General features: G+C 37.2%; 1 protein-coding gene across 11 annotated transcripts in view; it reads left to right on the top strand.

Moving 5' to 3' along the window:
- The window catches only part of NUMB (NUMB endocytic adaptor protein), a 178,835-nt gene that overhangs the window by 98,116 nt on the left and 53,797 nt on the right, over positions 1-26,922 (top strand). For all 11 annotated transcript variants that reach the window (XM_057544229.1, XM_057544236.1, XM_057544234.1 and 8 more), the window contains one exon: positions 14,348-14,488. In XM_057544229.1, coding sequence (XP_057400212.1) covers positions 14,363-14,488 — 126 coding nt within the window. In that variant the 5' untranslated portion in view covers positions 14,348-14,362. The remainder of the gene's footprint in view (positions 1-14,347; positions 14,489-26,922) is intronic.

Here is a 26,922-nt window from a genome sequence, read left to right as displayed (position 1 = left end):
TTATTATTATTACTATTATTGGCAGATGGACAGTCAGTGCAATTTTTTTCTTGTAACTTATAGAATTCTGGAGTAGAAGTGTGATGAAGAATATAGTGGAATTGTATATATTCACATTCAACCATGTTTGTTCAGAGAACAGTAAAATAAAAGTGAGAGTTAAAAACAATATAGTTAAATTTAAATTTAGATTCTCTGCTGTTCTCAATGAGTTTCTGCTGTACAGTGTTTTTGTGCCTCCCATGTTGTGAGCATGCTCTGCAGTTCTAGTGCTAGGTAGATATTTTTCTCGTAGCATAATTCCTAAACATTAGCAAGCTACTTCAACTGTGTTCAGTTGAAAACAGCGAACTGTTCCATATTACAAATAATCCTTGGCTGTGTTGCATTTATTGCAAGAGAGTGTACTGTGGTACTTTGTGGATGATTTAAAGTATTCCCAGTGTTGGGACTTCCCTGGTGGCGCAGTGGTTAAGAATCCGCCTGCCAACAGGGAACACAGGTTCGAGCCCTGGTCTGGGAAGATCCCACATGCCGCGGAGCAACTAAGCCTGTGTGCCACAACTACTGAGCCTGCGCTCTAGAGCCTGAGAGCTACAACTGCTGAGCCCGTGTGCCGCAACTACTGAAGCCCATGCGCCTAGAGCCCGTGCTCCACAACAAAGAGAAGCCACCGCAATGAGAAGTCTGCACACCGCAATGAAGAGTAGCCCCCGCTCTTGCAACTAGAGAAAGCCCGCGCACAGCAACAAAGACCCAAGGCAGCCAAAAAAAAAAAAAAAGTATTCCCAATGTTATTTTGAATTTAGGTGATTTTTTGCTTTTAGTGCTATCTTTGGAACTTAACCCTGTGAGATTAGAGTGCCCTGAAAACATAAATTTAGCTAATCTAAGGAAATTTGTGAGTTTATTATTTTTTTTTCAGCTATTCAGAATGGTACCCATGGTTTTATATTTTAGTTCATATATTTTTACATTTGAAACCAACTAATACTGTTGTAACGATTAGAGTAATTTTACCATTTTCCTTAACTTTGATTTTTCTTTTTCTTTCTTAAAGGGAAACTATCTTAAGTGTCAGGGTCAAGTTTCCTGTACGTGTCTTGTCTATATCTGTGTATATCAAGTATGTGCTATTTAGTGTTTATGTTTTTTTTTCTCATAGTGAATTTTCTAAAGCATTGTCTTGTCCAATCTTCCTTATAATTTATATACAAGAGGGGCCTAAAGTTAGAGGTGTAATTGTGTCAATAGAACAAAGAAAAGCAAACAAGCATAATTTAGAAGGAAGAAAAACTCTATAGAGAGAAAAGTCCCCATTTTCCTAAGAGTTGTAGCTCTCTGTTGGCCCTGCAGAAGCCTCTGGTTCATTTTATTTTATTTTCTCTTTTTAAAAATTTTCTTTTAATTATCTTTTTTTTCTGGCTCATTTTATTTTATTTTATTTGGCCGCGCCACGTGGCTTGCGGGATCTTAGTTGTCTGATCAGGGATGGAACCTGAGCCCTCAGCTGTGAAAGCATGGAGTCCTAACCACTGGACCGCCAGGGAATTTCCATCTGGTTCATTTTCGATTGGGCTGAACAGACTGAATTTCAGTAACTTTATTCTTTTTAGTAAAAGTGAGACTTAAATTTTATAACTAAATGTGACTTGTTTTTCTTTTTTTATTTACTTATTTTATTATTTATTTATTTATTTATTTGGCTGCATTGGGTCTTGTTGCTGCACGCGGGCTTTCTCTAGTCATGGTGAGCGGGGGCTACTCTTCGTTGCAGTGCGTTGGCTTCTCATTGTAGTGGCTTCTCTTGTTGTGGAGCATGGGCTCTAGGCACGCAGGCTTCAGTAGTTGTAGCGCGTGGGCTCAGTAGTTGTGGCTCACAGGCTCTAGAGCACAGGCTCAGTAGCTGTGATGCACAGGCTTAGTTGCTCTCCGGCATGTGGGATCTTCCTGGACCAGGGCTTGAACCTGTGTCCCCTCCATTGGCAGGCGGATTCTTAACCACTGCGCCACCAGGGAAGTCCCGTGACTTGTTTTTCTTACCCCTTGTTAGATATCTCATAATTATAGGTGTGTATGTATTTATATTTCTACGCTCCCCGTCTCTATCCTCAGAAGGATTTTAGGTGACTTGCTTTCCACCTAATTAAAATTATAAAATAGTTGATGTATACAAAAGAATATATGTACCATATGTAGGTTATACAGAATAATGAAATGAAAACTTGTGTATCTTCTACTCAGCTTAAGCACTACTAAAACTTTTGAAGTCCCCATGTGAACATTTCCCGATTATGTCCCCCTTTCTTTTCCCTCAGAAGTAACAGTGCCCTTAATTATGTTTATCATTCTCTTGTTTTTCTTTCTATTTCTATACACATATCCCTAAATGTTATCATGTTTAGTTTTGCATAATTTTGAGAGGTAATGTGAGGGGACTAAGAGCACAAATTCTGGCGCCAGGCAAATCTGCCACTTAACTAACCATGTGATTTGGGCAAATGACTTAACTTTTCAGTGCTTGTTTCCTCATTCATGAAATAGAGATTAAAAATAGAATCTACCTGATAGGGCTATTGTGAGAATAAAATGAGTCATTATATGCAAAGTGCACAGTGTACAGTGCCTGGTACGCAGGCAGTATTCTCTTAGTTGTTAGTATTTGTATAAAGGAATCATAAACAGTTTGCTTCCCTCCTCCTTCAACATTATGATTGTGAGATTCATCCATGTTGATCATTATAGCTGTAGATGATTTATTTTTACTTCTTTCTCTCTTAATTAAATTTTTTATTTTTAAAAATGTTTAAATTGAGGTCTTATTTTTATTTCTGCATGGTATTCTAATAGTGTGAATATTCTGTATTTCTTGTGTTGATGGATAATTAGATTCTAGTGTTTATTTTACTGTTACAAATAATAAACAATGCTATGCAGACATTATCTTGCACACCTTCTTGTGCACATGTTTAAGAGTTTCTCTAGGATACACACCTAGAGAAGAAACTGCTGAGTTGTAAGGGTATGTGAGTCTTCAACTTTCCTAGACAGTGCCATCAAAAAGGTTGCACTAGTTTATGCTCCTGTAAGAGTATGAGAGTGCCCGTTGCTCCATATTTTATTGTCTGATTCTTTAATATTTGCAAAACTGACAGATGTATAATGGTATATAGTGTCTTTTTAAAAATTATTTGTTTATTTTATTAATTTTTGGCTGCATTGGGTCTTTGTTGCTGCACGCGGGCTTTCTCTAATTGTGTCGATGGGCTTCTCTTTGTGGTGGCTTCTCTTGTTGTGGAGCTTGGGCTCTAGGCATGCAGGCTTAAGTAGTTGTGGCACGTGGGCTCAGTAGTTGTGGCTCGCGGGCTCTAGAGCACAGGCTCAGTAGTTGTGGCTGACGGGCTTAGCTGTTCTGTGGCATGTGGGATCTTCCCAGACCAGGGCTCGAACCTGTGTCCCCTGCATTGGCAGGCGGATTCTTAACCACTGCGCCACCAGGGAAGCCCAGGGACAGTATTTCTTAACAATCTGTAAATTTGCACATGAAACTCCTGCTAAAGTACCATTCACAGTAGATGCCTAATATTTATTATTTCTTCTTGTTCTTTTTTTGGTCTTTCCTGGGTAGAGCAAATTACCACGTGTGCTTGTAATCCTTCATACACTCATATACTTAGGTAGTGTTCAAGAAATCTATTTATCTTGTCAAGCATGAGGTTAATTACCATGAAAAGTATGATAATTTAGCTGATCTTTTGATTAATATAAGATTTCCTATTTGAAATAGTCGAGCAAATACTTTTAGAAAACTGCCTTTAATTCCAGCACTGGAATTTAATACACCTTTCTCCCATTTAAATACTCTGAATCTGATTTCAACGGATATTATATCAGCAAATAGTGCATTTTCTAGAGCAGGTATGAAAACAAGATTCAGGAACACTTCTAGTACTAACCGTCTGGATTCAGTTCACTGTCATCTCCTGGATTATTATAGTAGCCTCCTAATTGTCTCCCTGCTTCATTCTTGTTCTCTTCAATCTATTCTTTTTTTTTTTTTTTAATTTTATTTATTTATTTATTTATTTTATTTATGGCTGTGTTGGGTCTTCGTTTCTGTGTGAGGGCTTTCTCTAGTTGTGGCAAGTGGGGGCCACTCTTCATCGCGGTGCGCAGGCCTCTCACTGTCGCGGCCTCTCTTGTTGTGGAGCACAGGCTCCAAACGCGCAGGCTCAGTAATTGTGGCTCACGGGCCCAGCTGCTCTGTGGCACGTGGGATCCTCCCAGACCAGGGCTCGAACCCGTGTCCCCTGCATTGGCAGGCAGACTCTCAACCACTGTGCCACCAGGGAAGCCCCTCTTCAATCTATTCTTAACCCAGCGGCCAAATGTAAAATATAGGTGCTTCCTTTTAGAACCCTCCAGTGGCTCCCCATTTCTCTCAGAGGAAAAACCAGTGTTTGGCCCACAGGGTCCTATATTACTTTGTCCTGTGTAACCCATCTGGTCTCATCTCTCCTATTCTCTTGTCTTCATTTTGCACTGGACACACAGACCTTCTTTTGTTTGTCAGACATTCTAGGCAAGCTATCCCCTCAGGACCTTTGTGTTAATTATTTTCTTTTTCTGGAATGCTCATCCTACTGCATGGCTCACTTTTTTACCTTCTTCAGTTCTTTGCTCAAGTGTTACTTTCTTAATTTAAAATTTCATCCCTGCCTCCAGTACTTCTAATCCCCCTCTTAACCCTGTTCATCTTTTTCTGCATGGCATTTACCACCTCTAACATACCACAGAGTTGGTGGTGTTCGGATAAGTGTTTCACAATTAGTTCTCCAAGTATAGTTCCAGCATGAATGATGGTTGATATTTTTGCTTGTTTAGTGAGTAAGATGAAAGTGAAGCAGTGAAGATGTGTGTCAACATTTCACTCATTTGTCATTGACGTAAGAGACTTCTTTGCTGAATTGGATAATAGTTTTCAAGTAATGGAAGAATATTTCCTCAAAATTTTTGCACTATTCATAATGTAATGGTTATAGACACCACACACTTTTAAGTTCAATCTGCATCTTAACATTTTCTCCATCAGTTTCTTAGATCTAGACAATCACAGAACAATAAATCAAGCAGTGATTGGTAGTTTTTGCCAAATTCTGTAGTATAAATACTTCCACCATGGCCAATTTCAAGTTACCAACATGAAGTCACTGAACTGAACATGTTGTTGGGAAGAGATGTACAATAGCCCAGCATTAGATAGTATTTCTACCTTACAGATAGAAAATCATAAATAACCCCAAGAGCATAGATAATAGTAAAATGTAGTTTAAAAAAAAATAGGAAGTGATGAGTTTTTACCTTTGTTTTAAAGTAACTTATATAATTATAAGTTATTATATAACTTATATAATTATAACATATAATTATAATTTAATTTGTAATAAAGACTATGTTTAGCATCCAGTTCACAAACTTGCTGAAAATTTGACAGTTGGATCTTGTCAGTCAGCACACCACTGTGAATAATCTGGCTGTTTATTTTTTATCTCCTTCATAGAGGCAGGGGTTTTGTTCTGTATTGTTTACTGCAGCATGGCATGGTAGGCAGTCAATAGATACTTGTTGACTGAATTTTAATTAAAATATTTGAGGTCTTTTATATATAATTTAAAATTCATATAAATAAATGAACTAGGTGCTGAGTGAAAAATAAATTTTGTCTTCAAATAAATTGAAACTTTTTTCTTCATTTTTAAATATGAAGTTTTGATTATAACTAGCATAAAATTCTTGTTTTTCTGAATTATTGACCTAGATTATAAATAAAAGCATGCTACTCTGAAAGGAATGGAAAGATTTTCAAATTTGCCTTGCTAAGAGAAAGATATCATGTGATCCCTCTTTTATAAAAAGAAAAAATTGAAGCATATATGCATAGAAAAAAAACAAAGGAGAAAACTCTAAAATGTTGATGGAGGTTATTTCTGTTTAGTGGGATTACAGGTCATTTGTATTTCATTCTTTGGATTTTTCTGTTTTTCCTGTTCTTTACAAGTCACATCTATTACATGATAAAATTATTTTAAAATCAGCTTCCTTATCATACCCTAGTATAGTATTTTAGTTGAATGAGGAGGAAAGTAAAATATTACAAGTAGAATATACAGGGTGAAGAAAGAGAAAGAAGTGAAAAAGCCACAGCATATTTGAAAGGTCTGATCTTCATAGGATTATGCAGGGAAGCATTGGGAGACAAGGCTGGACTGTTGAAGATCCTAAAGTTTAATGTCTGAGTCTGGCATTCAGGAGCCTCCACAACTTGAACCCAACCTTTTTCCAGCCCAACAGGTTTTGAACACATTCAAGGAAGAATTTTAGGAATATTAATCTGGCACAACTATGTAAGGAGATTAGAGGAAAGGGGACTTGGAGTCCAGGGGTTGTTGCAGAGGTTCATGGATGAAGTGATTTTTCTGCCAGGGCAATTAGGAATAGAAATGCTGAATGGCTGAATAACAGAGATATTGATACCTATTCTCATCCAGTAGCACCTATTGATGGACTTGGTATGGAAGAATTATGGAAAAGTGTCAGAGATGAACCTTAGAGTATGCTCTTCTCATTTCAAAGCTTTGATGGATGTAAAGGTGTTACGTAGAAATAGGGAAGTCAGGAAGAAGAGCTTGTTTGAAAGGAAAGAGAAATTGATTTGGAGACATTTGAATTGGAGTTGGAAGTACAAGACTAGAAATCACAAAGAAGTCAGGGCTGAATATGAACTCTCTATGGGAGATAGAGAAAGAAAAGAATTTATGCTTATAATTAGTTGAATTTTAACCAATTAAAAAAAAATCTCAGTTCAGTATATAATCTGTTTGTGAATTCGGAGAAGGAAAGGTACAGTTTGTCATGAGCTATAACCTTACATATTGACAGGGACATTTTTAGTTTGCTAATAAGGTGACTTATGTTGATTGATTTTCAAATGTTGACTAACTGCATTTATTAGAAAAACTCCATGTAGTCATGATATATTTTTAATGTATTTTTGTAGTTTGATTTGCTAAAATTTTGTTTAGAATTTCTGTATATATGTTCATGAGAGATATTGGTCTATCTATTTAAGAAGCTTAAATAATACCTTTGTTTGGTTTTGATATCAGGTAATCTTAGCCTGATAGAATGATTTGAGAAATATTCCCTCCTCTTCAATTTTTTGGGAAGAGTTTGTGTAGAATTGGTATGATTTCTTCCTTAAATGTTTGGCAGAATTCACCAGTGAATCCATTTAGCCAAGGAGTTGTATTTGTGGAAAGATTTTAAACTATAAATTCAGTTTCATTAATAGATATAGGACTATTTTGGGTTATCTATTTCTTCTTGAATAAGCTATGAAAGTTTGTAACTTGAAAGGAATTTTTCCATTTCATCTGAGTTGTTGAATTTATGGACGTAAACTTGTTCATAATATTCCCTTATTATTTTTAATATCTGTAGAATATTAGAGATGACACCTCTCTCATTCTTGATATTGGTAATTTGTATCTTTTTTCCCCCTAAATAGTCCAGCTATAGGTTTATCAGTTTTTTTAATCTTCTCAAAGAGCCAGCTTTTGGTTTCCTTTTCTCTGTGTTTCTATTTTCCTACTTTATTACTTTCCTCTTTGATTCCTACTGTTCCCTTTTTTTCTGCTTACTTTGCATTTCTTTGTCCTTTTAGTTTCTATAAGTAGAAGCTAAGGTCATTGTTTTAAGTAAGACCTTTCTTATTTTCTAATATAGACGTTTAGTGCAGGGTTTCTCAGTAGTGACACTATTGACATTTTAAGCTGGATAATTCTTTGTTGTCAGGGGCTGGCCTATGCATAGGATGTTTAACAGTATCTCTGGCCACTATCCATGAGATGTCAGTGGCATCCCCCTAGTGACAACCAAAAATGTCTCCTCCAGATATTGCCAAATGCACAAGATTGCCCCTCCCACCCCCGGTTGAGAACCACTGGTTTAGTGCTATAAATTTCTAAGTACTGCTTTTGTTACATCCCACAAATTTTGATATATTGTGTTTTCATTCAGCTCAGAATACTTTCTAAATTCCTTTTCGATTTCTACTTTGACCCGTGGGCTATTTTGAAATGTGTTATTTAGTCTCCAAATATTTGGCGATTTAATTCCATTGTGGTCAGAGATCATACTTTGCGTGACTTGAAGCCTTTTAAATTTGAGACTTGTTTTATGGCCCAGAAAATGTTCTGTATTGGTAAATGTTCCACATGCACTTGATTAGAATGTATATTCTGTTGTCATTGGGTGGAATGTTCTATAAATGTCAATCAGGTCATGTTGGTTGATACTGTTGTTCAAGTCTTGCTGTTTATATCCTTGATGGTTTTCTTCCTACTTATTCTGTTAATTATTGAGGGGGGCATATATAGCCACTCCAGCTTTCTTTTGACTTGTATTAATATGGTATACTGTTTTCTATCATTTTACTTTTAACCTATTTGTGTCTTTATATTTTAAGTGGGTTTATTTATTTATTTTTGAATTTTATTTTATTTTTATACAGCAGGTTCTTATTAATTATCCATTTGATACATATCAGTGTATACATGTCAATCCCAATCTCCCAATTCATCACACCCCCACCCCCACCCCACCCGCCACTTTTCCCCCTTGGTGTCCATACATTTGTTCTCCACGTCTTTGTCTTTATTTCTGCCCTGAAAACCGGTTCATCTGTACCATTTTTCTAGGGTTAAGTGGGTTTATTGTAGGCAGCACATGGTTGGGTCTTGCTTTTTTATCCAGCCTAACGAAGAGCTAGTTAGTCTGTTTGACTACTGGGAAGCTAGTGTCACCGCTAAAGGTACTGTCTCCCCTAACAAGTCTATTCCACATTTCACTGGGAGAACATGTGGCGATGGGGGCCAACATTCAGGACCATGGTGGACAGGGTGGAGGGCTGGTGAGTACTGTTGTATCATCCTTGCTGTGCCTACCTGGGACCGGGCAGAGGCACATGAAGGCAGGCCAACCCTCTGGGGACCCTGTAGGAAGCCAACAACTGTGCCTGAGAGAGATGAGACTTTTGGAATCTGACTTACATTGTTACTGACCAGTCAAAACATTCACTGGCCTTACTACTCAGCTGAACCAGTTGTTGGATTGTGGAAGGTCAAGGGGTAGATCCTAGGCTAGGGGCTCAGCACAGTGGCTGTTTACTATCCAGAATGCAAGCATTGCAAAAACTTAATCACTGCTATGGCTATGTAAATTCTTACTGGCCAGTTATATGGTGTGTGTACCTCTATTTATTCATGTTTGAGTGTGCTGGGTTTAATTCTACTTACTGTATCCTAACTCCTATTAGGAAAAATAGGGAAATAATGAGATCATCACAAGAAAAGTTTCACCCATCGTGACTGCTTGTGGTTGCCCTGATATCTTCCCTGAACTTCAGGCTTATACATATCTCCACCTAGAAGCCCTATAAACAGACCCCTCAAATTCAACAATTCAGTTTGCTGAATTCATCTATCCAGTTTACTGAGGCCTAAAACTTAGGACTCATATTTGGATTTCTCCCTCTTCCTCACCTTCTGTAATAATTCCTGCTCTTGACTTTCCCCATAAAGAGAGTCCTGTTGATCAAGCAAAGCTGAGTTTATTAAACTTACTGCAGCAAGGGAGAGCACCACTTTGACAGAATCTTGGTAGTTAGGGGAAGTTAGGAAAGGGTATTTCTAGGGTTTTGAGATCTGGACTCACATGGTTTAAGGCAGGTCCTTCAAGGTGGGGAACTGGCTGGGATGGGCAAAGTTTGTGACACAATATTTAAAATTAGTGCACTTAACAAGAAAAGGTTCTTGAAGCAGTCTGTTATCCTGTCAGGAGAGCTGTTTGCCGTGATGTACAAATTGTTTGCCCAGATAAATTAGTTCGTAAAACTTTCCTGACACAGTGAAGCTAATTCTTGGCTTACAGTCTTATCATTTTCATTTTGGGCAAAATACTTTCCTGGAGCACAGTTACATCATGTTGACTCAGTTAATTCATAGATTTCCTGAATCTGTGTTTTGTTGATGCTGTTGCCTCTACCTGAAATATCTTTTCCCTCCTACTCCACACAGTATGTGGCTAATGTTTGTTCTTTTAAAACTTAACTCAGGCAGTATCTCCTACAGGAAATGTTTCCTGAACCTAGACTGCTTCTAGGCCATACTGTGTATAGTATTATTATTACATTCCCCATATTGTGCAGAAATTAACCTTTTATAGGGGAAGAGAGCCACCAAAAGGCAAGTTGTCTTACTAATTTCTGTATCCACTAGCATTAATAACAGGGCCCAGCACATGGTAAGTTTTCAAACAGTTTTTACTGACCTAAACAAATTGGGTCAGAGGGGGGAAGACCGAAGGAATGGGAGATAAGAGGTGATGATTTAACTTTAAATTAATGTGATTGAGACAGCACTGATGCACCCAAATGTAGAAATTTGAGTAAGAGAGTAAGACTTAAGAGTACAATTAGGAAATGATCATAGTTGAGGTAATAGTTTGTGTTGATTATTTCTCCAAGAGTGATAATGCAAAGAGAACACCAGTGGAGGACTGATATTTGGGGAATACCCTCAATGTGTAGGAGAAAGTAGAGGAAGCCCTCAAAGGCATCAGTAGAGACAGAAGTGAAGAAGATAAACCAGAGGAGTAGAGTATGGGGACGGTGGAAGGCAGGGAGGAAACACGTATACAAAGGAGAGCTGGAATTGTGGTGTCAAATTTTGCAGAGCATTTGAGGAATGAGAACTGTGAAAAGATTTTCTGAATTTGGCAATTAAGTTGCACCTAGTGATCTTTGAAAATTCTAGTAGAATGGGGATTTCATTTTTTAAAAATTTAGTTTGTAGGAAAGGACAAAATAAGTTGGTTCTCAGGTTTTATAGTTATAAGAATATATTCTTTACCTATATTCAACCAGGACTGTCACAAGGGGTATGATTTTCTTTATTTGGGAGTAAAGTTCAACCTTGCTGAGGACCAATAGTAAACGTTACTTTGAATTAACGTTTTTTATTTTTTTCTTATTATCTGTTTTTCTTTTTTTGTAAGCAAAATCATTATACATAGATTACTTGAAAACAGAATGTTTGGTTTCTTCCTTGTATTAATTATTATCTTAATTGCTAGATTATTTTACAGGCCAGTGGTAGTTACTCGTTAAGAAGTAACAAGCAAGATACTATCATTGTGTATTTTCACTTTGCCAAGTTCATTTTAGAACAATTATAATTAATATCACTAATTTTCAAAAATTTCCGGCTGTGAAACCCTTTCCTTAAACTTTTACATGGAACCCCAACATGTAAATCAGAGAAAGTGGAGCTTGTCTGTTTGAAGCTGTGACAGGGACCTGAAGCTCCTCCTGAGAGTTTTGTCCAGTCTTCTAACCTCCTTCTCTTCCCTTCCAAACAATTGGTGGTCCTGGGTACTCCTCTGTGGAAATCCTAGGGCTACCTAAAGCATAGTTCAAGAATCACTGACACATAATTTTCTTTGTAGAAATGCTGATTGCAAAGCATTTTAGTACTGAAAGTGACATGATATTTAGACCCCCAAACCAATTGACACTTCCAGTCTGTTCTCTTATTGGTCAGTAGAGTGGTAGAACAATAAATAGCTGCCCAAGAGCAAATAAATTTGTAATAGAGCTATTTAGACAGAGGTTGGATGTCTTCCTCTAAGGGAAGTTGTCAAAGTAGTTCCTTTGTCAGTGGGAGTTTGGCCTACTATTAAATGCAGTCTCTTCCAACATCGATGATTCTCTGGTCTTACATGTCTACATTTATCCTACCTAGTAAATATCATCTAATACGATGGGGTTTATTTTATCTTTCATTTCTTCACATTTATAGTATGCCGTATATATGACAGGTACTGTATTAGGATGCAGGGGTACTATATAAACAAGTAAGTTTAAACAAATAAGATATAGCCTACCATAAAGGAAATAGAAAATTGCTGTAAGTCTTGAGGAGTAGAGTAATAGAGTTAAGCGGAGGGTGTTCATGGGAATCATATGAAATGCAAGGACCCAGACCAGATAGGGGCTTGTCAGAAAAAACGCTAGCTTCTATGAAGACTCTGAGCTGACTCTTTAAAAATGAGTAAACTTCAACAGAAGCAAATAGAGAAAGGTCTTTCTAGGCAGATGAAGGAACATGTGCAGAGCCTCTGAAAGGTAGCATGCCTTGTTTGGAGAACTGTAAGTAGTTTCATATGGCTGGAGCTTAGCATGTGAATGGGGCTGGTGAGTAAAGCCAGACAAAAAAAGGACTGTGTTTGCCATGCTTGGGAATTTGGACTTTATCTTGAAAGTGATGTGACACAATTGAAGGATTTTAAGCAGAGTAATTGCATGGTCAGATTTGTGTTTTAGAAAGCACTATGGCAGTAGTCAGGAGAACAGATTGGAATGGACCTCTCTTGGAAGCAAAGAGACCATTAAGTTGTTAAGCTTTTGCAATGATTTAAGCAAAAATGAGGATAGTAGAACCGATGTGGTGGGTGGGGGAATTAATTCAAGATATACTAAGGAGGTAAGATCCATAGGTATTGGTCAGAGAAAGAATAGAAGTGGGGATGACGTTCAGGTGTTTGGGTTGGCCAGCTGGGTAGGTGTGTAGTCTTTTTTTGCTAAGAGAAAGAAATTAAAAAGAAAGGAATCATATAGGCTTTTTGCCTCAAGATTCTTAGGGTGCCAACTTGAGCAAGGATATAGGTGCTTTTTATTTTCTTATATTTGTATTTGTGTATATTTTTAAAATGTGATATGAAAGTATATAACAGGATGTATTATCAAGGAAGGTTATGGAATTCTTTTTGGAAGTCTGTTAGATTAAGGTAGACTCTCATTTAAGGTAGTTTAGGAATGAGTGATCTACTTAAAGGCAAAGGGATGGATTACCTTTTGTCGAGTCCTTTGATTGTTTAATATCTACCTCATCTACTCTATAAGTCAACTTTGAATTGAGAAATAATAAATTGATTTTTAGAAAATCCAGGGATTTTTACATTACCATTCATCTGTCAGAATTTTTACCTTTTAAGAAAAATGTGTGGTAAGATTGGCCTGTCTGTGTGAATTAGCTAATTTGGTAATAGTTCTGCTGTGGCATTATGAACTTTAAAATACAAAATGATTTTTCCTCAGAATGCAAACTTTGATTTTCAAGTCTCATTGGTGTTATGTGGGAATTAATGTTCCATCCCTTGTTATTTAACACTCCTGACAGAGAAGATGTTTCCTTTATATAGCTTTGTCACATCATTTTCTCAAGTTAAGATCTCTTTTTTAGGCTGGTTGAGGTGCTTAAATCCCTCATGGAAAGAATGAGCAATGCTCCTTAACAGAAAACTGAAGGTATTGGTTTCAGATTTTGAGATTTGCCCTATAAAGGGACACTTAATCATTATTTTTATTCATTGGCTCTTAAATGCTCCATTGTTTCTTATCAGATAAGTCTTCCTTCCCTGTAGTTTTGTGATTTCTGCTGTACCTTTGAAAGCATTAGAGAAGTGCCTCTTCCAGTAACAAAACAAAAACACTGACTGTAGTTTAATACTTTTTAATTTACAGAGTTAATGATGAGACTTGGACCTTTGTCATCGAAAACTATTAGATTACTTTCATATCTGTAATGATTATGAATATGAAAGTACATTCTGATGTCATACTACTTGCAAGAAATTTCTTCTTTAGAATAATGTAATCCTAGAACTTTTTCTTCTTTAAGTATGTTTAAAGGAAACTTTATTTCTTTTTATAAAATATCTTTTACAAAAGACTATTAAAGTCCCTGCTTTGCTTAGTGTCTTCTGATAGTAAGCCAAAAAGATCCCCAAATTTCAGTGTTCCAGAATGTTTTTTTCTTAATAAGGATCAAAGTTTTCAGAATATTTTCAAAAATTGTTAGCAGTTTATAATTTGGCTACAGGTACAAATTTCCTTATTCAGGAGTTAGAATGGATTTGAGAGGTAGATCAGGAGGAATACTCATTGGATTATTGCAGTTAAAGTGCTTGAAAGTTCTTAGAATAACATCTCTTCAGATCCTACAACAGGTTATTGTTGTTTTACAAGAATAGCATTATAATTGTCTTTTCAAAATTGAAGTGGTTTGTTTGTTTGAACTTAGAGTTACTCTAAGAGGAAGTATACTAATTGCTCATTTCCCCCTAAAACAAAATCTTTAATTTGGGATACTAGTTTTTTATTAGGACGGTAATCCAAACTTTAAATATGTGAGAAAGTAATAACTTCCTTTTTGTACTTCTTTTACAGCTTGTAAAAATTAAAATGAATAAACTACGGCAAAGTTTTAGGAGAAAGAAAGATGTTTATGTTCCAGAGGCCAGTCGTCCACATCAGTGGCAGACAGATGAAGAAGGAGTTCGTACTGGAAAATGTAGCTTCCCAGTTAAGGTAAGAGCTCATGTTTCTATAAATCTAGACGTTGAAAAGAATTGACAGTTTATTATATGTGAAATTCCATTAATTAGGACAGTTAAAAGAAAACACTAAAAGCTAGTCCCTTTATATTCTGCTTCAGTGGTAGAATTAGTAAGAAGAAAAACAGATTATAATTAATGATTTTTCTCTTTATATTTATTTAAATTTTAGAGGACAGGGAAGGTTAAGTTGAATTTATTTATTTATTTTATTATTTATTTATTTATCTATCTATTTATTTAATTTTCACACACACACACACACTGTATTTTATTTTTACAAGAGATAAATAGACTGACACCAAGCATTGTACATGGACGACCACAACAAAAGCAACAATGATTGCAATTACCAAACATGAAACACACTCATACTATGTCATAATATTGACATTCAGTCCAGTAATCCTCCACTGTAACAGCTCCTTTACTTTGCAGTGAAAATTGATTTGTATATTCTTTGCCTCTGAGTCCTTGTGGGTTTTTTTTTTTTTAATTCAAACAGGAAGTCACAAAAATTATACTCATCCTCATCAGCTCACTCAGTCCCATGTAATTAATTTTTTTTTATCTTGATCTTTTGTTAGCACTTTTATGAGTTCATCAGTTTTTCATTAGAGTTCTGAAAATGCTTATTCATTCAGTTCAGCAGTACAGTCAGTTACCAGAAACCTGTACTTGTCAGTCTTTTCCATGAATTTCTTGAAGATGAAACCCTTTTATAGGAACATATTTGCAAAATCATCAGAGTACACCCAGAACTGTCTGTAAATGACAAAAAACTTAAAAATGACCACGGTTAAAGTCTTGATGAAAGTTCACAATAATGCAGTTGAAAAGAAAATTAGTCACTTCTGAGATATACATTTTAAAGCAACAACCAGGACCATGACCTACAACATTATACCAGAACACACAAGACCCCTAGAAACTTCATGCAATGTCTGAAACATCTATACCAACATATTTCCATACAAATAACCCAATGAAAGCCCAGCATTAGCTGTTCTGTCTGTTTGTCCTTTTATACTGCAGGTTCCCACCAGTCATCAACTTTACACACATCAGTGTATACACGTCAATCCCAATCGCCCAATTCAGCACACCACCAGCCCCACCCCACCGCAGTTTTCCCCCCTTGGTGTCCATATGTCCGTTCTCTACATCTGTGTCTCAACTTCTGCCCTGTAAACCGGCTCATCTGTACCATTCTAGGTTCCACATACATGCGTTAATATACGATATTTGTTTTTCTCTTTCTGACTTACTTCACTCTGTATGACAGTCTCTAGATCCATCCACGTCTTAACAAATGACTCAATTTCGTTCCTTTTTATGGCTGAGTAATATTCCATTGTATATATGTACCACAACTTCTTTATCCATTCGTCTGTTGATGGGCATTTAGGTTGCTTCCATGACCTGGCTATTGTAAATAGTGCTGCAGTGAACATTCGGGTGCATGTGTCTTTTTGAATTACAGTTTTCTCTGGGTATATGCCCAATAGTGGGATTGCTGGGTCATATGGTAATTCTATTTTTAGTTTTTTAAGGAACTTCCATATTGTTCTCCATAGTGGCTGTATCAATTTACATTCCCACCAACAGTGCAAGAGGTTTCCCTTTTCTCCACACCCTCTCCAGCATTTGTTCTTCGTAGATTTTCTGATGATGCCCATTCTAACTGGTGTGAGGTGATACCTCATTGTAGTTTTGATTTGCATTTCTCTAATAATTAGTGATGTTGAGCACCTTTTCATGTGCTTTGTGGCCATCTGTATGTCTTCTTTGGAGAAATGTCTATTTAGGTCTTCTGCCCATTTTTGGATTGGGGTGTTTGTTTCTTTAATATTGAGCTGAATGAGATGTTTATATAAATTTGGAGATTAATCCTTTGTTGATTCGTTTGCAAATATTTTCTCCCATTCTGAGGGTTGTCTTTTCGTCTTGTTTATGGTTTCCTTTGCTGTGCAAAAGCTTTGAAGTTTCATTAGGTCCCATTTGTTTATTTTTGTTTTTATTTCCATTACTCTAGGAGGTGGATCAAAAAAGATCTTGCTGTGATTTATGTCAAAGAGTGTTCTTCCTATGTTTTCCTCTGAGAGTTTTATAGTGTCCAGTCTTACATTTAGGTCTCTAATCCATTTTGAGTTTATTTTTGTGTATGGTGTTAGGGAGTGTTCTAATTTCATTCTTTTACATGTAGCTGTCCAGTTTTCCCAGCACCACTTATTGAAGAGACTGTCTTTTCTCCATTGTATATCTTTGCCTGCTTTGTCATAGATTAGTTGACCATAGGTGTGTGCGTTTATCTCTGGGCTTTCTATCTTGTTCCATTGATCTATATTTCTGTTTTTGTGCCAGTACCATATTGTCTTGATTACTGTAGCTTTGTAGTATAGTCTGAAGTCAGGGAGTCTGATTCCTTCAGCTCCGTTTTTTCCCCTCAAGACTGCTTTGGCGATTCGGGGTCTTTTGTGTCTCCATACAAATTTTAAGATGATTTGTTCTAGCTCCGTAAAAAATGCCATTGGTAATTTGATAGGGATTGCATTGAATCTGTAGATTGCTTTGGGTAGTATAGTCATTTTCACAATGTTGATTCTTCCAATCCAAGAACATGGTATATCTCTCCATCCGTTGGTATCATCTTTAATTTCTTTCATCAGTGTCTTATAGTTTTCTGCGTACAGGTCTTTTGTCTCCCTAGGTAGGTATATTCCTAGGTATTTTATTCTTTTTGTTGCAGTGGTAAATGGGAGTGTTTCCGTAATTTCTCTTTCAGATTTTTCATCATTAGTGTATAGGAATGCAAGAGATTTCTGTGCATTAATTTTGTATCCTGCAACTTTACCATATTCATTAATTATCTCTAGCAGTTTTCTGGTGGCAGTTTTAGGATTCTCTATGTATAGTATCATGTTATCTGCAAACAGTGACAGTTTTACTACTTCTTTTCCAATTTGTATTCCTTTTATTTCTTTTTCTTCTCTGATTGCCGTGGCTAGGACTTCCAGAACTATGTTGAATAATAGTGGTGAGAGTGGACATCCTTGTCTCGTTCCTGATCTTAGAGGAAATGCTTTCAGTTTTTCACCATTGAGAATGATGTTGGCTGTGGGTTTGTCATATATGGCCTTTATTATGTTGAGGTAGGTCCCTCTATGCCCACTTTCTGGAGAGTTCTTATCATAAATGGGTGTTGAATTTTGTCAGAAGCTTTTTTTGCATCTATTGAGATGATCATATGGTTTTTATTCTTCAATTTGTTAATATGGTGTATCACATTGATTGATTTGCGTATATTGAAGAATCCTTGCATCCCTGGGATAAATCCCACTTGATCGTGGTGTATGATCCTTTTAATGGGTTGTTGCATTCTGTTTGCTAGTATTTTGTTGAGGATTTTTGCATCTATATTCATCAGTGATATTGGTCTGTAATTTTCTTTTTTTGTAGTGTCTTTGTCTGGTTTTGGTATCAGGGTGATGGTGGCCTCATAGAATGAGTTTGGGAGTGTTCCTTCCTCTGCAATTTTTTGGAAGAGTTTGAGAAGGATAGGTGTTAGCTCTTCTCTAAGTGTGTGATAGAATTCACCTGTGAAGCCATCTGGTGCTGGACTTTTGTTTGTTGGAAGATTTTTAATCACAGTTTCAATTTCATTACTTGTGATTAGTCTGTTCATATTTTCTCTTTCTTCCTGGTTCAGTCTTGGAAGGTTATACCTTTCTAAGAATTTGTCCATTTCTTCCAGGTTGTCCATTTTATTGGCATAAAGTTGCTTGTAGTAGTCTCTTAGGATGCTTTGTATTTCTGTGGTGTCTGTTGTAACTTCTCCTTTTTCATTTCTGATTTTATTGATTTGAGTCCTCTCCCTCTTTTTCTTGATGAGTCTGGCTAATGGCTTATCAATTTTTGTTTATCTTCTCAAAGAACCAGCTTTTAGTTTTATTGATCTTTGCTATTGTTTTCTTTGTTTCTATTTCATTTATTTCCGCTCTGATCTTTATGATTTCTTTCCTTCTGCTAACTTTGGGTTTTGTTTGTTCTTCTTTCTCTAGTTTCTTTAGGTGTAAGGTTAGATTGTTTACTTGAGATTTTTCTTGTTTCTTTAGGTAGGCTTGTATAGCTATAAACTTCCCTCTTAGAACTGCTTTTGCTGTATCCCATAGGTTTTGGGTCATCCTGTTTTCATTGTCATTTGTTTCTAGGTATTTTTTGATTTCCTCTTTGATTTCTTCAGTGATCTCTTGGTTATTTAGTAACGTATTGTTTAGCCTCCATGTGTTTGTCTTTTTTATGTTTTTTTCCCTGTAATTCATTTCTAATCTCATAGTGTTGTGGTCAGAAAAGATGCTTGATATGATTTCAATTTTCTTAAATTTACTGAGGCTTGATTTGTGACCCAGGATGTGATCTATCCTGGAGAATGTTCCGTGCACACTTGAGAAGAATGTGTAATCTGCTGTTTTTGGATGGAATGTCCTATAATTATCAATTAAATCTATCTGGTCTATTGTGTCATTTCAAGCTTCTGTTTCCTTACTTATTTTCATTTTGGATGATCTGTCCATTGGTGTAAGTGAGGTGTTAAAGTCCCCCACTATTATTGTGTTACTGTCAGTTTCCTCTTTTATAGCTGTTAGCAGTTGCCTTATGTATTGAGGTGCTCCTATATTGGGTGCATATATATTTATAATTGTTAATATCTTCTTCTTGGATTGATTCCTTGATCATTATGTAGTGTCCTTCCTTGTCTCTTGTAACATTCTTTATTTTAAAGTCTATTTTATCTGATGTGAGTATAGCTACTCCAGCTTTCTTTTGATTTCCATTTGCATGGAATATCTTTTTCCATCCCCTCACTTTCAGTCTGTATGTGTCCCTAGGTCTAAAGTGGGTCTCTTGGAGACAGAATATATATGGGTCTTGTTTTTGTATCCATTCAGCCAGTCTGTGTCTTTTGGTTGGAGCATTTAATCCATTCACGTTTAAGGTAATTATCGATATGTATGTTCCTATGACCATTTTCTTAATTGTTTTGGGTTTGTTTTTGTAGGTCCTTTTCTTCTCTTGTGTTTCCCACTTAGAGAAGTTCCTTTAGCATTTGTTGTAGAGCTGGTTTGGTGGTGCTGAATTCTCTTAGGTTTTGCTTGTCTGTAAAGCTTTTGATTTCTCCATCAAATCTAAATGAGATCCTTGCCGGGTAGAGTAATCTTGGTTGTAGGTTCTTCCCTTTCATCACTTTAAGTATATCATGCCACTCCCTTCTGGCTTGTAGAGTTTCTGCTGAGAAATCAGTTGTTAACCTTATGGGAGTTCCCTTGTATGTTATTTGTCATTTTTCCCTTGCTGCTTTCAATAATTTTTCTTTGTCTTTAATTTTTGCCACTTTGATTACTATGTGTCTCGGCGTGTTTTCCTTGGGTTTATCCTGTATGGGACTCTCTGCACTTCCTGGACTTGGGTGGCTATTTCCTTTCCCATGTTAGGGAAGTTTTCGACTATAATCTCTTCAAATATTTTCTCTGGTCCTTTCTCTTTCTCTTCTCCTTCTGGGACCCCTATAATGCAAATGTTGTTGCGTTTAATGTTGTCCCAGAGTTCTCTTAGGCTGTCTGCATTTCTTTTCATTCTTTTTTCTTTATTCTGTTCCGCAGCAGTGAATTCCACCATTCTGTCTTCCAGGTCACTTATCTGTTCTTCTGCCTCAGTTATTCTGCTATTGATTCCTTCTAGTGTAGTTTTCATTTCAGTTTTTGTATTGGTCATCTCTGTTTGTTTGTTCTTTAATTATTCTAGGTCTTTGTTAACCATTTCTCGCATCTTCTCGATATTTACCTCCATTCTTATTCCGAGGTCCTGGATCATCTTCACTATCATTATTCTGAATTCTTTTTCTGGAAGGTTGCGTATCTCCACTTCATTTATTTGTTTTTCTGGGGTTTTTTCTTGTTCCTTCATCTGGTATATAGCCCTCTGCCTTTTCATCTTGTCTATCTTTCTGTAAATGTGGTTTTTGTTCCACAGGCTGCAGGATTGTAGTTTTTCTTGCTTCTGCTGTCTGCCCTCTGGTGGTTGAGGCTATCTAAGAGGCTTGATGGGAGCCTCTGGTGGTGGGTAGAGCTGACTGTTGCTGTGGCGGTCAGAGCTCCGTAAAACTTTAATCCACTTGACTGTTGATGGGTGGGGCTGGGTTCCCTCCCTGTTGGTTGTTTTGCCTGAGACAACCCAACACTGGAGCCTACCTGGGCTCTTTGATGGGGCTAATGGCAGACTCTGGGAGGGCTCACGCCAAGGAGTACTTCCCAGACCCTCCGCTGCCAGTGACCTTGTCCCCACGGTGAAACAGAGCCAGCCCCCGCCTCTGCAGGAGACCCTCCAACACTAGCAGGTAGGTCTGGTTCAGTCTCCCCCAGGGTCACCGCTCCTTCCCCTGGGTCCCGATGCACACACTATTCCGTGTGAGCCCTCCAAGAGTGGGGTCTCTGTTTCCCCCAGTCCTGTCGAAGTCCTGCAATCAACTCCCACTAGGCTTCAAAGTCTGATTCTCTATGAATTCCTCCTCCCGTTGCCGGACCCCAGGTTGGGAAGCCTGACGTGGGGCTCAGAACCTTCATTCCAGTGGGTGGACTTCTGTGGTATAAGTGTTCGCCAGTCTGTGAGTCACCCACCCAGCAGTTATGGGATTCGATTTTACTCTGATTGCGCCTCTCCTACCGTCTCATTGTGGCTTCTCCTCTGTCCTTGGACGTAGGGTATCCTCCTTGGTGAAGTCCAATGTCTTCCTGTCGATGATTGTCCAGCAGCCAGTTGTGATTCTGGTGCTCTCGCAAGAGGGAGTGAGAGCACGTCCTTCTACTCTGCCATCTTGGTTAATCTCTCTTTATATTTAAATAAGAATTTCTTGTATATAATCTGGAATCACTACAAATAAAATCACTTCTTTTTTTAAATTTAATTTAATTTGATTTATTTATTTTTGGCTGTGTTGGGTCTTCATTGCTGCCTGCGGGCTTTCTCTAGTTGCGGCGAGCGGGGGCTACTCTTCATTGCGGTGCCTGTGCTTCTCATTGCGGTGGCTTGTCTTTGTTGCGGAGCACGGGCTCTAGGCGTGTGGGCTTCAGTAGTTGTGGCTCATGGGCTCTAGAGTGCAGGCTCAGTAGTTGTGGTGCATGGGCTTAGTTGCTCTGCATTATGTGGGATCTTCCTAGACCAGGGCTTGAACCCGTGTCCCCTGCATTGGCAGGTGGATTCTTAACCACTAAGCCACCAGGGCAGTCCCAAGATCACTTCTGATGAGAATACTAATCCTGAAATATCTAAAAGTCCTGAATTATCAAGAATCACAAGAATCAAATTATTTTCAACAGGATATGCTTACTAAGTGGTGGGACAGAGGAAGCTGGCGTCTGCCTTCTTAAATACAGGCCTGGTATGTTCTAGAAAAGCTTAAATGGGAAGAGTTAAGTCAAAAGAGATTTCCTCTTTAATCTTGTAACTTTTAATCATATAGAGGTCGTTTAAACTAATGCTGTCATTTGTCAGATCAGAAAATGGAAGCTTAAAGAGGTTAAGAACATAGTGAAGATCTCGAGAAGGGGGTGCTGTGCAGGTGCTTTTTGTTACTGCTACTTGAGACTGGAGAAGAAGGGTCTGTATTTAAGGTCATGGAAGAAATAAACATACATGCTACACTGCTTAGTGAAAAGAAGCAATTAATAGTAGTATAAGCATGCTATGACATGTATTAAGTATGAGGACAAAAAATAGAAGGAACTACAACAAAATGTTAATATCTTGAAGAAAAAAATTTAGTTTAATATAAAGCGTTAGCATTTTTCTCTGTTTTTTGTATATTCTTATGTGTGAACATTCTTATTGTGATTTTCTGCTCCTTTTTACTGCCTCAGTACTATGATTGAAACATGGACTAAAGTCTTAGAAAAACAATCAATATGACAGGAAAAGTGCTTTTGAGAATCTGTAGGTTAAATTAATACATGATTTTTAAAATACACAAATTATCCACAGTCTGTCAATGATGAAACATTTTCCTAATCACTTAGCTTTGTCTACGCAACACATTTGCTGAAACTTCTTTTATAGGAATAATAAACTTAATATTTAATTTTAAATGCTTAGTATGATATTAAAATACAAACAAAACAAAACAAAACACCTCTCTTGCATAAAAACTAACACTCTTCTCTATTACCCCACACCCAGCCAAACAGTAGGTTCATTTTTTTTTTTTTTTAATAAATTTATTTATTTATTTTTGGCTGTGTTGGGTCTGTTGCTGCACGTGGGCTTTTCTCTAGTTGCTGCGAACAGGGGCTACTCTTGGTTGCAGTGAGCGGGCTTCTCATTGTGGTGGCTTCTCTTGTTGCGGAGCACAGGCTCTAGGCACACAGGATTCAGTAGTTGCAGCACACAGGCTCAGTAGTTGTGGCTCGTGGGCTCTGGAGTGCAGGCTCAGTAATTGTGGCGCACGGGCTTAGTTGCTCCATGGCATGTGGGATCTTCCCAGACCAGGGCTTGAACCTGTGTCCCCTGCATTGGCAGGTGGATTCTTAACCACTGCACCACCAAGGAAGCCCAGTAGGTTCATTTTGATTATACAAATTGAGTATTAAGTATATCGAAGTTGGTACTGTTACACATTGTTGATTGCTTGGAGGATACTTTTCAGCCTTATAGGAGCATAATTTGGAAATATCAGTTAAAATTTTAAATGCACTTTTCATTTGACCAGCAATTTTACATTTAAGAATTACGTTAAATACATCCATAGATATACACTGGCATGAGTGATCATTCTAGCAGTTTGTTTATAATAGTAAAAATCTGGAAACAAGTTAAATGCCATCATTCTGGGATTGGGTAAAGAAATTATGACATCAATTATGGGGAATTCTTTGACACTTAAAAAAAGAATAAGGTAGATCTGTATTCACATACTTGGTAAATTATTTTGAACACCTGCTATGTGCCAGACAGATGCTGAGTGGTAAGCAAATAAGATATAGTTCTTGCTCTTGTAGAGTTTATAGTTTCCTTGTGGGAGAGATAGACTTTAATTAGATATTTGTGTTAATAATATATGATTACAAACCGAGATATGTGCTTTTCAAAACTTTTTTTCTCTCTTTTAAAAAATTTTTATTGAAATATAGTTGATATACAATGTTGTATTAATTTCAGGTATAGAGCAAAGTGATTAGTTATATATATATTCTTTTCTTTATATTCTCTTCCATTATAGGTTATTATAAGATATTGAATATAGTTCCCTGTGCTATACAGTAAGTCCTTGTTGGTTGTCTATTTTATATATAGTAGTGTGTATATTTTAATCCCAAACTCCTAATTTATCCTACCCCCACCCCTTTCCCCTTTGATAACCCTATGTTTGTTTTCTATGTCTGTGAGTCTATTTCTGTTTTGTAAATAAGTTCATTTGTATCTTTTTTTTTAAGATTCCACATATAAGTGATATCATATGATATTTGTCTTTATCTCTGTGGCTTACTTCACTTAGTGTGATAATCTCTAGGTCCATCCGTGTTGCTGCAAGTGGCATTATTTCATTCTTTTTTATGGCAGAGTAATATTCCATTGTATGTATTTACCACATTTTCTTTACCCATTCATCTGTCGATGGACACTTAGGTTGCTTCCATGTCTTGGCTATTGTAAATAGTGCTGCTGTGAACATTGGAGTGCATATATCTTTTTGGATTATAGTTTTCTCTGGATATTTGCCCAGGAGTGGGATTGCTGGATCATGTGGTAGATCTGTTTTTAGTTTTTTAAGGAACCTCCATACTGTTCACTATAGTAGCTGCACCAGTTTACATTCCCACCAACAGTGTAGGATGGTTTCTTTTCCTCCACAGCCTCTCCAGCATTTATTATTTGTAGACTTTTTGATGGTGGCCCTTCTAACTGGTGTGAGGTGGTACCTCATGGTAGTTTTGATTTGCATTTCTCTAATAATTAACGATGTCAAGCATCTTTTCATGTGCTTTTTGGCCATCTGTATGTCTTCTTTGGAGAAATGTCTACTTAGGTCATCTAAGTAGACATTTTTGATTGGGTTGTTCGTTTTTTTGATATTAAACTGTATGAGCTGTTTGCATATTTGGGAGATTAATCCCTTGTCCGTTGCATCATTTGCAAATGTTCTTTCCCATTCTGTAGGTTGTCTTTTTTTTTTTTTTTTTTTTGTGGCTGTGTCGGGTGTTAGTTGCGGGATCTTCGTTGTGGCACCCGGGGTCTTTCCTTGCAGTGCGCGGCATCTTCGCTGCAGCGCGTGGGCTTCTCTCTAGTTGTGGCATGCAGGTTTTCTCTTTCTCTAGTTGAGGTGCGCAGGTTCAGTAGTTGTGGCACGCAAGGGCTTAGTTGCCCCGCAGCATGTGGGACCTTAGTTCCCTGACCAAGGATCGAACCTGCGTCCCCTGCATTGCAGGATGGATTCTTTACCATTGGACCACCAGGGAAGTCCCTGTAGGTTGTCTTTTTGTTTTGTTTATGGTCTATTTTTCTGTGCAAAAGCTTTTAAGTTTAATTAGATCACGTTTGTTTGAGGTAAGTGCTTTTTAAAAGGGAATCTGGTTCTGTAAGAACGTGTAACAAAAAACTTGACTTAGACTACAGGATAAGGGAAGACTTCCCTGAGAAAGTAAAGTTTGACCTGATATCTAAAGACTGAGTAGGAATGAATTCGGTACAAAGATAGGCAGAACATTTCAAAATTATGGAAAGTGTATATACATAGGCCCTGGTGGTGGGAGGAAAGAATATCAAGGAGCTAAAGGAAAGCTGTAGTATAGGAAGTTAGATGAACCTGGAAAGAAGTAAGGCAGAGCTTTGTAGACCATGTTAAGGATTTTAGACTTTTAGAGTAATGGGAAGCCATTAAATGGTGTGTTGTTCATTATTTGTTTATTTTATTATGATAAAATATACATAACAAAAAATTTTAATAACATTCATATTGTTGTGCAGTCATCAGCACTATCTATCTCCAGAACTTTTTCATCTTCCCAAACTGGGACTCTAGCTGCAGTTGTTTGGAGGTCACCCATAGTGGTTACAAGGAATCTGGTGAAAGATTACTAATCCAGAGGGGAGATAATGGTAGGCTGGACTAGGGTGGTGGCTGTGGAGATGAAAAGAAATGAAGTAAATTGAAAGATAATTGAGATAAAGGCAACAGGAATTGGAGACAGATTGGATCTAGGAAATGAAAAAGGGTCGTATTAAGGATGATACCTAGTATCTTGTCCCAAACTGATAGAGGTGATGATCATTGATATAGGAAACATGAAAGAATATTCTCTGCATGTGCTTATACAGAATGATTTTAGTGTATTATTAAGTGATAAAGACAAGGTACAGAGCAGTTTATATAGAATGATTCTGTTTATGGTTAAAAAGAAAAAATCATGTATATGCTTATATATATGTAAGAAATATCTGTAAGAAGATGACACAGGTAATTCTGAACTCTGAATGGTAATGAAGGATTGGGGATCTTTTACTTTTCAATATATATCCTTTGGAACTAGTGACATTTTTTATCATGAGCATGTATCATATTTGTAATAAGCATATATATATGTATATATATATATTTTAAAAACCTCATTCACAGGATTCTGAGAGACTCGTATACAGTGTTGAAATAAGTGTAGTAAAGTTAATTGAAGATTTGTATCTTATGCAGGTAGGGCAGCTTATTTAGGGTGTTTTTGTTTGGTCTTTTCCAAATGGTCTTTTGAAATCCTTTCTACAAGATATTTATCCTCTCTGCTGTGTTGTGCTCCCCTTACCTGCCTTCCTTCCCAACCCACCCTATCCCCCCCCCATCCCATACTCTTACATACAGGTGACCCAGGATAGAATAGGAGAATCAAAACCTGAAATTCTTTTCCCATAGCCTAGAAATAGATGCATTTCCTCAGTCAGATATAACTGGGCAAATGATATCTTATCTGGGCTTGCCTTAGAAACCACTGAATTCTGAGCTAGTAATGGATTGGTATAAATAAATTTCCCATGTAGGCAACTAGTAAGGTGGTGGGCATGCTTACTGAGGGAGAACATGTTTGGGGGTAGAGAAGATGAGTTCCTTTTGAGGTGCATATGAGACATGCACATACAGATCCCCACTGACCACAAAAGCTCCATGAGCTTTGATTTTGAGGTTACAAATAAACTTTAGTGAGTAGGTGAGTTTGCAAATGTGGAATCCTCGAATAACAAGGGTTGGCTATATATAAATTAACATTAGAGTCATGAGTAAGTAAGATTGCCTAGGGGAAGTGAGAAGAGAAGAAGGCCTGGGACAAACATAGAAAGGACAGGCAGTGTAATAGGTATCTTCAAAGGAGAATAAGA

The sequence above is a fragment of the Balaenoptera acutorostrata genome, chromosome 3 (genome assembly GCF_949987535.1).
Source record: "Balaenoptera acutorostrata chromosome 3, mBalAcu1.1, whole genome shotgun sequence".
In the NCBI taxonomy this organism is placed as follows: Eukaryota; Metazoa; Chordata; class Mammalia; order Artiodactyla; family Balaenopteridae; genus Balaenoptera; species Balaenoptera acutorostrata.
This window is presented reverse-complemented; position numbering and strand designations above follow the sequence as displayed.